General features: G+C 37.8%; 1 protein-coding gene across 1 annotated transcript; it reads right to left on the reverse strand.

Annotated features, from left to right (window-relative positions):
- Nucleotides 1–653: 653 nt before the first annotated feature.
- b3galt4 (UDP-Gal:betaGlcNAc beta 1,3-galactosyltransferase, polypeptide 4) lies at nt 654–16,720 on the reverse strand. The gene is made up of 2 exons (XM_005167360.6): nt 16,425–16,720; nt 654–8,586 (listed from the first exon to the last, which is right to left on the reverse strand). Exon 2 carries the CDS (start codon nt 8,491–8,493, stop codon nt 7,375–7,377), a length of 1,119 nt encoding a protein of 372 aa, XP_005167417.1. The 5' UTR covers nt 8,494–8,586; nt 16,425–16,720; the 3' UTR covers nt 654–7,374.
- Nucleotides 16,721–17,022: the final 302 nt, after the last annotated feature.

Below are 17,022 nucleotides of genomic sequence, written 5' to 3' on the forward strand. Positions count from 1 at the left end.
TTTTTAAGACTCCACTGATAGTCTGAATTTCATAACAATGATATTACCCCAGACATGCTCAATAATGTTCATATCTGGTGAGTGGGCTGGCCAATCCCGAACCAGCTTGACCTTCTTTGCTTTCAGGAGTTTGATGTGGAGGCTGAAGTATGAGCAGCGCTATCCTAAAAATGTGCCCTCTCCTGTGGTTTGTAATGTAATGGGCAGCACGAATGTCCAGTCCAGGGGTCACCAACCCTGTTCCTGGAGATCTACCTTCCTGCACATTTCAGTTGCAACCCTGACCAAACACACCTGTTTGTAATTATCAAGTGCTGCTTTAGGTACTATTAATTGGCTCAGGTGTGTTTGATCAGGGTTGGGACTGAATTGTGCAGGAAGGTAGCTCTACAGGAACAGGGTTGGTGACCCCTGGACTAGTCTTTGGTTGAACGCATTGAATGACAGCACAGGAGGGAAGCAGCAGTCTGGATGCAGCTATCACACATTACTATGAGCTATTACATATTTGTTTATCACACACTGACGGATTCAAAGATGGCCAGATCTAACGTGTAGAAACTGACAAAAAGAACTCATTTTTAGCCATTCTGACAAATAATACACCAACAAACAACAGACCATTTCACAAAGAGGATAATGACGCATTTCAACAGTTCTCTTAAATAACTGAGTGTTTAATAAACTAACATTTGTACATTTATACAGCTTTAGAGCTACATATTTGCTTCGAAAGAGGTATTCCTAATGTAGTGTATGAGCAGGTCAGTGCATTTGACTATAGAAATATATAAATATTCTGCAGTTTTCAGTCTCACATGATTTTTAATGTCGAGGTTTTCTTTTTTATGTGCGCAAACTGAAATGCTCTCTATTGACAACCGCTGCTGAGAAACCTAGAAATGTGAAAGGAGGTCTATATTATTTGGACCATGGAATAAGCAGTAGTTATGGCTTGTCGTGCATTTTAAACATACTTAATGACATAAAAAGAGCCAATCCATTGATTACTCCTTACTTATTCTGCTTGATTTTGATTGGCCGGTGAGCATTCTAAGGTGTGCAGGTCAGATAAATAGTTCCAGCAGGTTTTGAGTGCATTACAGCTCTGTATCACTACGCTGAATGATTCGAGTTATTTCACAGTGAGAAATCAGATCAAAACACAACTGAAGGCTTACTAATCCTACACGCAGGAGCAGTTTGAGGACAAAAACCTGACAAATAAAGTCGAAACAGTGAATTTAGCAGCTGTGGATAGCAGAGGAATAACACTCCATTGCATTATAAGAAAAATAATACAAAGTCTACATTTGAAAGGGATCGTTCACCCAAAAAATGGGAATGTGCTCTCGATTTACTTACAAAAGAAGATAGTTTGAAGAAAGCTGAAAGCATGTAACCACTAATTTCCAGAGTAGGAAAACAAATACTAAGGTCCAAGCCCAATTCTACCCCTTAGTCATTCCTCTTACCCAATTATCTTTAGCTTGAAGGCGTAGGGCTAAGGGGAAGAGCTAGATAGCCCTTGAAACAGAGATTTTTAAGAGCCACACTCGAAACCAAGGGGTAAGAAAATTTCCCAGAATACACCAGCTACTGCACACGGAAGTCAGGAGATGCACAAATTTGTTTTTTTGTCAATATTACGAATTTCAATAACAAACAAACAAACACATGCATTAATAATACATTAATAACCGTGTTCGTGTTTTACCATCATGCTTTAAAAAAATATATCATAAAAAACCCCCGCTAAATTTCGCTATTTATAATCCCTAATAACTCCTGTATAGTCGTCCCACAGTATACTCTTACATCTGACACTAGATGACACCCTGTCAGAAAAGTCCAGTGGTTGGGAATGAGCTGTTTACAGTGTCTGCTATAACGTTAATGTTGTTTTCATGTGTTTACATAGATGAATACGGCCACGGTGTAAATGCACAGTACAGTTACGAGCTTATTGCCACATTATATGGTTATGATAACATGATATCGTGGCCTTCAGTGATTTCCTGAAGATAAATACCAAAAAATAACACAACTGGAATAACTACAGCAAATGCAATCGTCTGATTTCAAATGAAGCAAGAGATGGCGATGACACATGATGACGTGTGCAGGTGCTGTAGTGCTGTTCCAATTCTTAGGGGTAAATTTTAAAGCCCTTCACACTCTGTTTAAAGGGCCAAGGGGAAGGGGTACAACAATAGAATTGGGATTAGGCCTTAGTCAACGGCTTTCAGCTTTCTTTAAAACATCTTCTTTAGTGTTCAACAGGAGGAAGAAACTCATACAGGTTTGCACCAAGATAAAAAAGTGAGTAAATGACAGAATTTTCACTTTTGGTTGAACCATCCATTTAGTAACACTGACCAAGTCAAATGGAGAGAAATATAGCGAATATTAGGATTCAATGGCTCAGTTAATCCTTACATACAACATTGTAGTGCATAGTATGTCGAAACCAAAGAAACCGCTTGTTAAGAGTGACGTCATGCAAATATCAGGTCCAATCGCTCTATCAAATGTATGTATGTGGAGGCTCAACAAAGGGTGATAATAAACGTTTACAAAGCGATTTAATACTTTCGAAAATCACAATCGGTGTATATATCCATGCCTAATATCAGATAGCCAGAAAGTGATCAATTTTTTATTCATTCATTCATTTTCCTTTGGCCTAGTCCCTTTATTTATCAGGTTATTCCACAGCGGAATGAACCGCCAACTTATTTAGCATTTGTTTTACACAGCCCTTCCAGCCGCAATCCAGTAGTGGGAACGACATAGTATGAAAAACAAATACTAAGTCAGCGGTTCCAGGTTTGGAGAGTGAGTAAAAGACAGAATTTTCATGTTGAACCATCCCTTTAGTAGCGAAGACCAAGTCAAAGGGAGAGAAAGCGAGTTAACAAATACTACAACTCAATGGCTCATCAATTAATCCTTACATCCAACATAGTAGTGCATAGTATGTTCGAAACCAAAGAAACCGTCACGCAAAGCAGCTTCTGGATCCAAGAGCTCTATCAAATTGTATGCGGAGGCTCAACAAATGGTAATAATAAACGTTTACATATCGATGTAATACTTCGAAAATCACGATCGCTAAATATTTATATATATACATGCCTAATATTAGATGGCCAGAAAGTGATTAATTTTTTTATTCATTCATTAATTTTGCTTTGGCTTGGTAGCTTAAAGGGTCACGAAACACCAAAACACATGTGTTGAGCTGTTGTCAGTCGTATATGTGTCCCACACTGCTAAAAACACTATTAGGACACTTATATTTCACTAAAAAGTGTAAATCGGTTGTTTTTGCGTTATTTCAAGCAAATTCGTACTTCCGGTTTGAAACGAATTTTTGAAGCTGCGTCACGGTCATGACATAATAGCATGTATTGCAGCCTGCAGACTGGACGTCTGTGCCAGAGTGAGTCTTATTACGTCTTACAGTGTGATGCATTAATGCATGAGTAAGGCTTGGTTCAAACCAATCAGCGCGCTCTATTGTGCAACTTCATTAATATTCATTACTGTCACAGTGTTTATACGACAGAGACGCCACGTTGTGTTGGCAAAACAAGCGTGAAGTGTTGCTTTTATAGTTTGCTGCAGTGAAGTTTCGTTTTCATTTTCTCTCTGTGAGAGCTCAGCTGGAGTCACGTGTGGATTAACAGTGTACGCGACGCTCAACAACAATAACTTACGTGTCTAAGGAGGATTATTGTTTACCTGAGAGCTGTTCTCATCTGCAAACGCTGAGATCCAGATTGGCTTGTAGTCTCCTCTTAATAAAGACGCGGCTCTAGTTGCTGGTGATTGTCCTGTCTCTACAGATTTGGTAAGTGAGCGACCAGTGCTCTTTGTTTATTCAGTTCGTATTTTATTCGTATCAAACAAACTATTGCACCGAGTGTAAACAAGTTAGCACTAACAGTTACAACCAAACTATAACCTCGTGTAGGATTTTGTGACCGGAATAACACACGCGGCTTTCTGACGCTACCTGCCGTGTGCATCTAAGTTTCCGGGAAATGCTGAGTTTTTTTTCTCTCATTCGCTGTGCGGTAACAAACATTGCATGAAAAATACACGCTTAGAGCAGTTCATTGAATCAAATATCACGTTTGTCGGGAGGGACATGAATGAATTCCCTGAATGAAAGAGCCAAACTGCAGTTAAAGTCCACCATTTAATAATCTGGCAAATAATTCCACTACAGATGTCCATGTAAACACAGTCACATTGTCCGCTGTGGTTGTGTGTTTTGACTCTGAAATTCAGTGCGCCCAAATAGACACTCCCACACCAAACCTCTTTTCTTCCTCCGACACTCCCCCCTAAACAGAGCTGGACACGCCCACTTTTCTGACTTTTTCCAAAGTAGAGGTGTGAAAACACCCTGCTGAAACGAGAGGGTTTCATGGCCCTTTAATCATCAGGGGTCGCCACAGCGGAATAAACCGCCAACTTATCCAGCATATGTATTAAGCGGTGGATGTCCTTCCCAGTACTGGGAAACACCCATACACACTCATACACTATGGCAAATTTAGTTGATCAGTTCCCCTATAGCGCATGTGTTTGGACTGTGGGGGAAACCGGAGCACCTGGAGGAAACCCACGCCAACACGGGGAGAACATGCAAATTGGGTTGCACCATTTACCGATACTATGGTAGCATTGAGATACTATGGCTCCAAAATACTCGCATTGCTGCTGTAGTTTGTAAACGGTAGTATCGTCATTAGCGATCTATCTACAAATCACAATGTTGCATGTGGAAAAAGTGACTAAAACGTTCACACGTTTGTGCAACAATAAATCATTTTATTTTAATAGTCTGTGGAGCGCTTTAAGGTCGCAAAACTGTAGAATTCACGCCTTTTATGGTAGCCTATTGCAAGTTTTCTGATGTTTCAGTTCGAACGCACATCGGTTCATTTCTGTTCCTGTTAATATGATTTAGTAGCTACAACAACCGCGACAATCTCTTAAAAAGAACGACTCTCAAAGTGAAATTTTGAATACATGATAAGACAAAATATAGATTAAAAAACCAAAATAGCAAGAAGAAAACATTAAAACAATTTTTGACCACTTCATATAGCCTAATTTTGTTGGAAAAATAAGATTTTTAGAACGAATTTCGTTTGGTGTATTTTGTACCTTTATTTTAATGTATTTTTTGTTGGTCAGTTATCTACAAAATAGTTTAGGTGAAGTGACGTGCAAACACTTTTTTCAGTAATAAGGGAATTCCAAATGAACTTCAACTAGGCCTATTATAACATGTAAAATATAGTATTTCTGAATATTCAACTTTATTTCATAGATTTGAGTATCGCAATGCTACTTGGTATCACGATACTTCAGCTGGTATAGTATCGTAATGTAAATTAGAGAAAATTTACAAACTAATTTCGAAAGCAGCATGTGATATGATTGACTGCAGCTGGTCACCCATCTACATTTATAAGTTAGCAAATCATATTAATCCTAACTCACTATAACCGTACGTTCACACCGAAAGCGGCGAGAGCGTCCAAGGTCGCTCTGGCCGCCCTGGCGACAACGCTGTCTGCCTTCAGCTCCGGCGGCGAAAGCGTCAAAACTCGCTACATTGATCTCGTACTTAAAGGAGCCGTTGCAGCATATCAGTTACATTCCTGCATAAGACATGTTTTTAGCGTGAAAATGTTGCGCACTTCTTATCAAATTCATACAACAATGGAAGATCAAGTTGCATGTGGTGTGGCTTTGCTCTATTTATCCAATATGTGTCCACATGTCTGAAATATCCTGAAGCAGCAGTACTGTTTTGTACAGTCACATCGCGTGAGATTCCCTTTTTTTAAAGATAAATTTATAAAACATTAATGAACATCAGTAACTCGCCAGTAACTTATTTAATGTATGTTCCTGTAGGAAAACATTGTAAAACCCTTGGGAACAACTGTGGTCGGAACCATAGTTCACAGGTCTGTGTTCCCTGAACTGCTATCAAGCGGTGGACGTCTTCATTCTGATTGGTTGCCGCCGAACCGCGTCATAGCTCATTACCATAAAGTTGACTTCATTTCAACTCTCCTCGACGCTCACGCCGGCGAAGACGCGCCGCGCTGCTCCTTGCTCCTTGCCTATCGCCGCCGGCTCTCATTGAAAATTAATGACTTCCGGCTACTTTGACGCTCTCGCCGCTTTCCGTGTGAACGTACGGTTAGTAGCCTAGCTAGATCTACTCCCTTATCTTCGTTTTCCGAAGAAACCCCCCATCCACCCCTTCTCCTCCTTTACCACAGGGGAGCTCTCAAGAACCGCCTGATCTCGTACTCCCCTCACATGCTCCATGGACCTGACGGAGCCCTGGGCTCAACTATCTCCAAGCTCAGGGTTCTCTCCCGGGACAGCATGCCAAACCTGCTAACATTTGTCAAAGAATATCTAAGTGTGAACTCTTGAAGTGAAGTTTATTCATAAACTAATTTCGAGAGGATCACGTGCTTATGATTTATCAAGGCCAGTCTCTCATTTGCTAATCACTATCTTCCAATCATATGAGCCCTAAGCTACTATAAATAGCCACAGTTTTCAGTTCACTTTATCTTCGTTTGGAAGAAACCCCCCTCCTCCCCTATTCTCCTTTACCTCTGATTGGGCGGCACGGCGGCCCAGTGGTTAGAACTGTGAGCCACACAGCAAGAACACTGCCGGCCCTGGTTCCACAGGACTGGTGGGTGTTTCTGTGAGGAGTTTGTATGTCCTCCCCGTGTCCGCGTGGGTTTTCCCCGGGTTCTCCGGTTTCCTCCCACCATCCAAAAACATTCAACATGCATAACAATCAAGCTTGTCTAATCCCTTGTGTTCCCTTAGCTACAGCGGCAGGGGAGTTCTGAGATCCACCGAGCTCAGTCTCCCCTCTTGCTCTGCTAACGGGAGGAAGCCCCGGGCTCGAGGAGCCCTTGAGCTCGGGGCTCTCTCCCGGGACAGCATGCCAAACAAGCTTTTGTAAATCATCAGCTAAGTGTGAACTCTTGAAATGTTATCGCAACAACCCTGCATCCAACGACAACTGACCCAGCCTGGGCTCGAACCAGCGACTTTCTTGCTGTGAGGCCCCAGTGCTAACAAATCGCTGAGCCACCGTGTCGCTCCCACTTACAGTTTTTGAACATAGTTAAAATATTGCTGTAAAATTCACTTTAAGGTGTTATATGACTAAAATAGGGGACATAAACAAATATTTTCTTAATTTAAACGAGTAGCAGCTCGGACCTGGACACATTTCAAACGTCACGACTTAGCAAGCGGATATTCTTTGTGTGTGTGTGCTTTTCTTCCACTTTACTTTAGGCTCACTTAATCCCTCCTCAAGAGTGTCCCAAGAAGTGCCCTTACTTTACAGACACCTAAAGACGTCCGCACACCCAACCATGAGCACGGGCCGGAGGAGTGCATGTCCGTCCAGTAGTTTAACATATTAGCTGGTGTGGTATGATGGACGGACACCATCGTCTGGTAGCAGCAGCGGCTGTACGGTACGGCCGGTCCTCCAGAGAAGAATGGAGAATGGGTTGGATTGATTCCTGCGGTGTGAGCACAAATGCCTACAAACACATCCTCCGGGGGCAAAGGTTTGGGTAGATTTATGGCAACCGCTGCTAGGGACAGCTTCAGCAAAGCTGAGCGAGAAAGCACATACGCCGTCCCACTGCAGTAATCCGGGAGGACCATCCCAGCGTATGCAGTCTCCGACATGAAGTGTCTGCTGGCGGGATTGCGATCGGGTGCGACCTGCATATGAACACGACCTAAATAAAGCTCAAGAAGTTCGCTCTCGTCTCTTTTAAAGCTCAGGTTGAGATATTGAAGCAGCGCGTTTGGGTTGAACATCACATCATCGTCTACTTTAGCAACATAGTGCGCCTGTGGACAGAAGCGGCGCGCCCATCCTAATATAGACAGCGTTTTAAGTGTTAAATTGGTGTATGTGTCAGTGAAGCGACCTTGTATTAGATCCCCGCGCTCTTTTGATTCTTCGATTAGCTCTTTTCCAATAACCGGGTCTGTTGGTTGACCTACAACGAAGAGGGTCATGACCCGGTGACCTCTGACGTGCACTTCCCCACCCCAAGTGTCCCGGATTGCCTGGCGAGCCTTTCTATTAGGAGGTGCAGTTGCTACTAAAGTGATGAGGTAGGGTTTGGCACGTTCGCACACGTGGATGCTAGGCATCAGCAAGAACTCCTCAGATCGGGTTGGAGGAACACTGTGTGGAAGAACCACCCCTTGAGGACTTTCCAATCGGCTCATCCCCAGCGCAGTCACCCATAATTCAATGACGTCAACGAAGAGGAAAGCAAGCAGGGAGCCACAGAAGACTATAATGAGGAGGTAATGGATGATCCCCAAATGGCCTCCTCGCTTCCCGAAGTGAGCTTTGCATATCCTGACACTATACCCCACCATTTTTACCATTGTTTGGGGTGTGGATGTAGCCGAATGTGTTAAATTAGATCCAGTGAAAGGATAAAATCTCCAACGCAAGATGTCCAGTTCAGGATGCACCAACTGCAAGAGTAAAACAAGAGAGTGGTTAATAATAAATATGCTATTGTCAATATATTGTAGTGGGTTTATAGAGACATTTATTTCCATATTTACTCTGCTGTGAAAATTCAGTTTCTATGCTGGTTTTCTTTTTATTGGAGTTTCTGTGCTGGTTTTCTTTTTATTGGAGTTTCTATGCTGGTTTTCTTTTTATTGGAGTTTCTGTGCTGGTTTTTCTTTTTATTGGAGTTTCTGTGCTGGTTTTCTTTTTATTGGAGTTTCTATGCTGGTTTTCTTTTTATTGGAGTTTCTGTGCTGGTTTTCTTTTTATTCTATGCTGGTTTTTCTTTTTATTGGAGTTTCTGTGCTGGTTTTTCTTTTTATTGGAGTTTCTGTGCTGGTTTTTCTTTTTATTGGAGTTTCTGTGCTGGTTTTCTTTTTATTCTATGCTGGTTTTTCTTTTTATTGGAGTTTCTGTGCTGGTTTTTCTTTTTATTGGAGTTTCTGTGCTGGTTTTTCTTTTTATTGGAGTTTCTGTGCTGGTTTTCTTTTTATTCTATGCTGGTTTTTCTTTTTATTGGAGTTTCTGTGCTGGTTTTTCTTTTTATTGGAGTTTCTGTGCTGGTTTTCTTTTTATTCTATGCTGGTTTTTCTTTTTATTGGAGTTTCTGTGCTGGTTTTTCTTTTTATTGGAGTTTCTGTGCTGGTTTTTCTTTTTATTGGAGTTTCTGTGCTGGTTTTCTTTTTATTCTATGCTGGTTTTTCTTTTTATTGGAGTTTCTATGCTGGTTTTCTTTTTATTGGAGTTTCTGTGCTGGTTTTTCTTTTTATTGGAGTTTCTGTGCTGGTTTTCTTTTTATTGGAGTTTCTGTGCTGGTTTTTCTTTTTATTGGAGTTTCTGTGCTGGTTTTCTTTTTATTGGAGTTTCTGTGCTGGTTTTTCTTTTTATTGGAGTTTCTGTGCTGGTTTTCTTTTTATTGGAGTTTCTGTGCTGGTTTTTCTTTTTATTGGAGTTTCTGTGCTGGTTTTTCTTTTTATTGGAGTTTCTGTGCTGGTTTTTCTTTTTATTGGAGTTTCTGTGCTGGTTTTTCTTTTTATTGGAGTTTCTGTGCTGGTTTTCTTTTTATTGGAGTTTCTGTGCTGGTTTTCTTTGTATTGGAGTTTCTATGCTGGTTTTCTTTTTATTGGAGTTTCTGTGCTGGTTTTTCTTTTTATTGGAGTTTCTGTGCTGGTTTTTCTTTTTATTGGAGTTTCTGTGCTGGTTTTTCTTTTTATTGGAGTTTCTATGCTGGTTTTCTTTTTATTGGAGTTTCTGTGCTGGTTTTTCTTTTTATTGGAGTTTCTATGCTGGTTTTCTTTTTATTGGAGTTTCTGTGCTGGTTTTCTTTTTATTGGAGTTTCTGTGCTGGTTTTTCTTTTTATTGGAGTTTCTGTGCTGGTTTTTCTTTTTATTGGAGTTTCTGTGCTGGTTTTTCTTTTTATTGGAGTTTCTGTGCTGGTTTTTCTTTTTATTGGAGTTTCTGTGCTTGTTTTTCTTTTTATTGGAGTTTCTGTGCTGGTTTTTCTTTTTATTGGAGTTTCTGTGCTGGTTTTTCTTTTTATTGGAGTTTCTGTGCTGGTTTTCTTTTTATTGGAGTTTCTGTGCTGGTTTTTCTTTTTATTGGAGTTTCTATGCTGGTTTTCTTTTTATTGGAGTTTCTGTGCTGGTTTTTCTTTTTATTGGAGTTTCTGTGCTGGTTTTCTTTTTATTGGAGTTTCTGTGCTGGTTTTTCTTTTTATTGGAGTTTCTGTGCTGGTTTTCTTTGTATTGGAGTTTCTGTGCTGGTTTTCTTTGTATTGGAGTTTCTGTGCTGGTTTTCTTTTTATTGGAGTTTCTGTGCTGGTTTTCTTTGTATTGGAGTTTCTGTGCTGGTTTTCTTTGTATTGGAGTTTCTATGCTGGTTTTCTTTTTATTGGAGTTTTTATGCTTTTTTTGTTGAAATTTGTATAGGATTTATAAAATTATTTATTTAATACTGCGGCCAGGATTCTGACCAGAAGCAGAAAATCAGAGCACATCACACCTGTCCTCAGGTCTCTACACTGGCTGCCAGTTACATTCAGAATAGATTTTAAAGTATTATTACTGGTCTATAAATCACTAAATGGCCTAGGACCTCAATACATTACAGATATGCTCACTGAATACAAACCTAACAGATCACTCAGATCTTTAGGATCATATAAACTAGAAATTCCAAGAGTTCAGTCAAAGCAGAGTGAATCTGCCTTCAGCCTCTGCGCCCCTCGCTGCTGGAATCAGCTTCCAGAAATGATCAGATGTGCACTAACATTAGGCACATTCAAATCAAGACTGAACACACATCTGTTTAGCTGCGCCTTTACTGTATGAGCACTGTGCTGCGTCCGACAGATTGCACTATCATGTTTTTTGTTTTCTTTTTCATTCTTTTATAACCTATTTTAACACATTTTAAATAGTTTTTATCTGTTTTTAATCATTTTTATTGTCTGCATTTTATGTCCTAAACATGTCTTTTTTTATTCCTGTTTATGTAAAGCACTTTGAATTGACACTGTGTATGAAATGTGCTATATAAAGAAACTTGCCTTGCCTTGCCTTATTTTATTAACAATGTCTGTTATATTTAGGACGACAAGCTCTGAACGTAGCTTTGAAATGACAGATTACAAAGAGCTATAAAGACGAATCCGTTCTTAATCCAAAAGACAGTATTACTTTTGTTTGTTTGTTTGTTTATAATCTTTTATCAAAGATATGTCTTTAAAGCAAAATCGAGAAGCGCAGTGCTTAAAATTCTTAAGCTTGTCCATCTTCATCCAAATGAAGTGAATTTGACAGCATACATACATGAGCTAATTTAAATACAGAACCCCTTCTGAACAATTGAGTCAGTTCTGAATGGTAAGAGAAAGAATCGTGATGCATCAATGAATATTTTTTTTTCTCTGAAACCTATAAAGCAGCTAAACATTCAAATAATGAAGTGGCAGCCCAGAGTCCTGATCTAAACCTGATTGAACACCTCATGCTGCAATCATTAGAATTATTCGCCCCCCTTTTAATTTTTTTTCTTTTTTAAATATTTTCCAAATGATGTTGAACAGAGTAAGGAAATTTTCACAGTATGTCTGATAAAATTTTTTCTTCTGGAAAAAGTCTTATTTGTTTCATTTCGGCTAGAATAAAAGCAGATTTTATTTTTTAAACACCATTTTAAGGACAAAATTATTAGGCCTTTTAAGCTATATATATTTTCGATAGTCTACAAAACAAACCATCATTATACTATAACTTGCCTAATTACCCTAACCTGCCCAGTTAACCTAATTACCCTAGTTAAGCATTTAAATGTCACTTTAAGCTGTATAGAAGTGTCTTGAAGAATATCTAGTCTAATATTATTTACTGTCATCATGACAAAGAGAAAATAAATAAGTTATTAGAGATGAGTTATTAAAACTATTATGATTAGAAGAAATCTGCTTTCCATTAAACAGAAATTGGGGAAGAAAATAAACAGGGGGGCTTATAATTCTGACTTCAGCTGTTTAAATATATATATTGTATTATATGCATTTTCATCAACAATGTCCTAAACTAAAACATAAACAATGCAACATAGACAATAATTTGATGAATGTCTCTGTATTATTTGATTATATCTGTCATCATTTGTTTCACTCACATGTTGATTCATCCAAGGAAGTAAAGGACTCCTTTTACGAATGGTTCACCCGATTCATTACAAGTGTAGATCACTGCTGTGGTAATTCGGACATTACTGTGTCTAAAAGATGCTAATCATTTACGTCAGCATGTGGAAATGTGACTTGAACTTTGATACTTCACGTCTGTTACGGAACATAGTAAAAAGTTAACAGGTAAAGGTAAATATTATTACAGCTATATATATATATTTATTCATTAACTTTTCTTTTAGCTTAGTCCCTTATTTATTAGGGGTTGCCACAGCGGAATGAACCGCCAACTATTCCCGTATATGTTTTACGCAGCGGATGCCCTTCCAGCTGCAACCCTCATATTATTTTATATGCTTTTATTTATTTGTTTACTTGTTGGTAATTCATTTCTTTGTGTTTTGTAAGATTATTAAAAAAACATCTTACTTTATTTAGTATTATTGAGATGAATGTTTAATTGTGACATTTCAATGTAATCTACATCTAATTTGGACATTGCAAGAATAATATTTCCAACAAAAGCATAACTAGTTTGATATAGTTTGAAACTGTTTTCGAAGTCAGTCAGCATCTTCCGGTTTAAGCGGTCTGAGGTTTGCAATTGACAGGCAAGCAGCAGCTGAACGCAGCACAGCATCTCGTTTTAACCACAAAGTCTCTCTCGCTAAATGCTGTGACTGTTAAACGACTGAGTGATTTTATCATGTTTTTATCATAAACGTTTAGCTGCATAAAACATAAGAAGTTGAGATGTTTACTTGCAGGATCTCTCAACTCTTTTTACAAGACCGGAAATCATGTTAAGACCCTGTTCTGTTGATATCAGCTCTTTTACATACAGTAGGAAACTAATAGAAAAAGCGGGAACACTGACTCCTTAGAGGGACTGTTTCTACAATTTGAACATTAAGTGTAATTCTAGTCTTGTACCTAGCTAAATTAATCATTTTATTTATTTATTTTTTTTATCAGAATTTTTCTTCTAGAGCAGGGATGTCCAAACTCGGTCATGGAGGGCTGGTGTCCTGCAAAGTTTAGCTCCAACGTCCTTTAACACACCTGCCAGGAAGTTTCTAGTATACCTGGAAAGAGCTTGATAAGGTTAACTGGGGTTGGAACTAAAATATGCAGGACACCGGCCCTTCAGGTCACACCTGTTCTAGAGTATACTTTTTGTACGTTTCAAATGACAAATGATGAATTATTACAAATTAATTTGATCAAATATCAAAATATCCCCTAGATATCAGATTTAAATATTCCCTACATAAAATGCATGCTGTATTTGGTCTTTTGATATCACTTTCTTACTGCACTATTTCTTTATAATGTGTGTTCAAAGCAAAAAAATAAATAAATTAAAATGCCTTCAATGCTTTGCAACTCCATGTTGGCTTGCCTGTATAGTTTGTATAGCATCATAATAAGATATACAGTTAAAGTCATAATTTTTAGCCCCCTTCGAATTTCTTTCTTTTTTTTAATTTTCCAAATGATGTTTAACAGAGCAAGGAAATTTTCAAAGTATGTCTGATAATATTTTTTCTTCTGGAGAAATTCTTATTTGTTTTATTTCGGCTAGAATAAAAGCAGTTATTAATTTTTAAACACAATTTTAGGGACAATATTATTAGCCCCTTTAAGCTATATTTTTTCTCGATAATTTACAGAACAACCCATCATTATACAATAACTTAATTACCCTAACCTGCCTAGTTAACCTAATTACCCTAGTTAAGCCTTTAAATGTCACTTTAAGCTGAATACTAGTGTCTTGAAGAATATCTAGTCTAATATTATTTACTGTCATCATGGCAACGAGAAAATAAATCAGTTATTATAGATGAGTTATTACAACTATTATGATTAGAAATGTGTTGAAAACATCTGTTCTCCGTTAAACAGAAATTTAGGAAAAATAAACAAGCTGTCTAATAATTGGGGGGGGGGTGTAACAATTCTGACTTCAACTGTATTAAGTTATAGTAAATTTGTCCTTTTAATATCACTGTCTTAATGCATAAGTATAATTTATAACTGTTTATTAAAAAAATGTATGGTGAAAAGCTCTACAGAAATAAAAATGACAAGTTGCTCAGATTATTTCTGTCATTTTTGTTTAGACTTAAATTCTCCTGATTTTTCCACAAAAATAAAAGCTTTTTAACTCTTTATCCGGTGAAGAACCATGCAACGTGACATTGATTACAAAATAATTTCATATAATACCCAAGTAAAACTCTGTTTTATGAGTGTATATGGGTGCCCTATAAAAAGTTAACCGTGAATAATTTGAGATATTTCAGTACTGCACTACTGTATGACATGTGTAAAAAATACAATCATCACATGAACTTTAACAGAGAAAAATATCAATAGCAAATGGCCTGACACATTAAAGCTACAAAATCAATTGCAAAATCAATGTTTGTTACTAAGTTTGATCACTGAACCAAACGTTTTAAAACGACACCTTATTAAATGCATACTTACAAAAGCTAATATTGAAATTATTATTGTATAAGCGTACTTTAAACAATATGGTCGCATATTAAATGATTGGCGTAATCTGAGACCAAGCGTCAATAATAAAACGAATAAAGACTGCTAATGCAATTAGCGATAATTGGGTTTTATATATATATATGAGCAATTCCAGCGTTATGGATGTGACATTTGCAGTAAAAACTCAAAACATAATTTCACACAGAAAGTATATGTTGACATTGTATCGAAACTTCTGTTTATATTTTCCAAAATAGCTCACCACAGAGTTATGGTAGCAGAAATATATCAATATGTAAACATGTTTTATATTTTAAATTAGGAAAATAAACATGCGTTATGGATGTGACAAAAAAAGTTTGCGAATTTACAATGGACAACAGATTATTTAGAAATTCTGACAGTTAAACTGCACAACTCAAAAGAAACAATGCTCATCAAACAGGTATGAATCGGCTCACTATAGAATTATAATGATTGATTTTATTTTGTTTGACATTTTTGCATTTATGAAGAAAAAGTGTCGTTATGGATGTGACAGATTTCCGTTATGGATGTGACAGCTGTGAAATAGCCACTTGTGTGATTTTGGCAAATTAAATATAATAGTTTGAAATACTGACAGATACATTTACGAGTATTTTTACAGTACTGTAAAATATTTGCTAACACAAAAAATGTAGAAACGGTTTGTCTTTTTTGGTGAAAACTAAATTATTTTTTATGGCAAGTTTGACATTTGCATAGAATTGCCCATATATATATACATACAGTTGAAGTCAGAATTATTAGCCCCCCTGTATTATTAGCGCCCCTGTTTATTTTTTTCCCCAATTTCTGTTTAATGGAGGGAAGATTGTTTCAGCACATTTCTAAGCATAATAGTTTTAAAAACCTATTTCTAATAACTGATTTATTTTCTCGTTGCCATGATGACAGTAAATAATATTAGACTAGATATTCTTCAAGACACTTCTATACAGCTTAAAGTGACATTTAAAGGCTTAACTAGGTTAATAAGGTGAACTAGGCAGGTTAGGGTAATTCGGCAAGTTACTGTATGATGATGGTTTGTTCTGTAGCCTATCAGAAAAAAAAATAGCTTAAAGGGGCTAATAATTTTGTCCCAAAAATGGTTTTCAAAAAATTAAAAACTACTTTTATTCAAGCCGAAATAAAACAAATAAGACTTTCTCTAGAAGAAAAAATATTATCAGACATACTGTAAAAATGTCATTGCTCTGTTAAACATAATTTGGGAAATATTTAATAAAGAAAATCAAAATCAAAAGGGGGCTAATAATTCTGACTTCAACTGTATATATATATATATATAAACCAAAAAAAGTCTATTACAGTGTAAACTAAAAGCAAAAGAGCTGAGTGCAGCTAAGCAGCTCCTCTTACAGACGCTAATAGGCAAAAACAAAAGCACACAATGCAGTTATTCACGAGCACAGCACTGTTCTGTGTTTGAAGAATGACGCTGGGTGGAATATCGAGTTTCACTTCAATGATATGAACATATACGAAATAAACGCCGTCTAAAAATAATTCAGCTTTGAGTATATGCTCACTAACGTTACCTCATATTTGACTTCGAATTATCCTTATAGCAGAAATCTTACCTTTCAGTGCTGAGGAATCCAAACCACGACTCGGCTTTCACATTTTGCCATGGATGAGAGATCCATACAGTGTTTATTCTAGGCCCCTTTCCGTGTCCATCTCTCTGTAACGGCTATTCAGGTCAAATCTATTCAGTGTTGCACGACAGGAGGATAAAAACGCGCATTTCTGTAAACTCACCGTCGATTAATGATAACTATTCAAGTCTATATGTTAAATTATGATCACTAGGCACTGTAGAAATACTCCAGGGCTCTTTACATCCTTTCAGTGAAGCGGATAAATGCGCGATACTGCCTGAGTGATGAGAGTAATTCCCCGCTTCGGACTGCAAAGGGTGCCTCCTCGTTTCTAGAAGGGATACAGCTGCGGCTACATTAACGATTGAATGAGAGGGTGCTCGCTGCAGAGCCATTTGAGGAGAGGTGAGCTCCAGAGAGGGGGAGCATGAGCTGTCGCTCCTCCTCCTGTAAGCTGTTTTAATGCGTACACCAACCCCACCCCTAACCCTACCCCCAGTGACATCACTCGTAGAAGAAGTGCAAAAAAGGTGGAGCTCAAGCTTAAGCTCCCCCTCTCTGGAGCTCACCTCTCCTC

This window comes from Danio rerio, chromosome 8, assembly GCF_049306965.1.
Source record: "Danio rerio strain Tuebingen ecotype United States chromosome 8, GRCz12tu, whole genome shotgun sequence".
NCBI classification, from domain to species: Eukaryota; Metazoa; Chordata; class Actinopteri; order Cypriniformes; family Danionidae; genus Danio; species Danio rerio.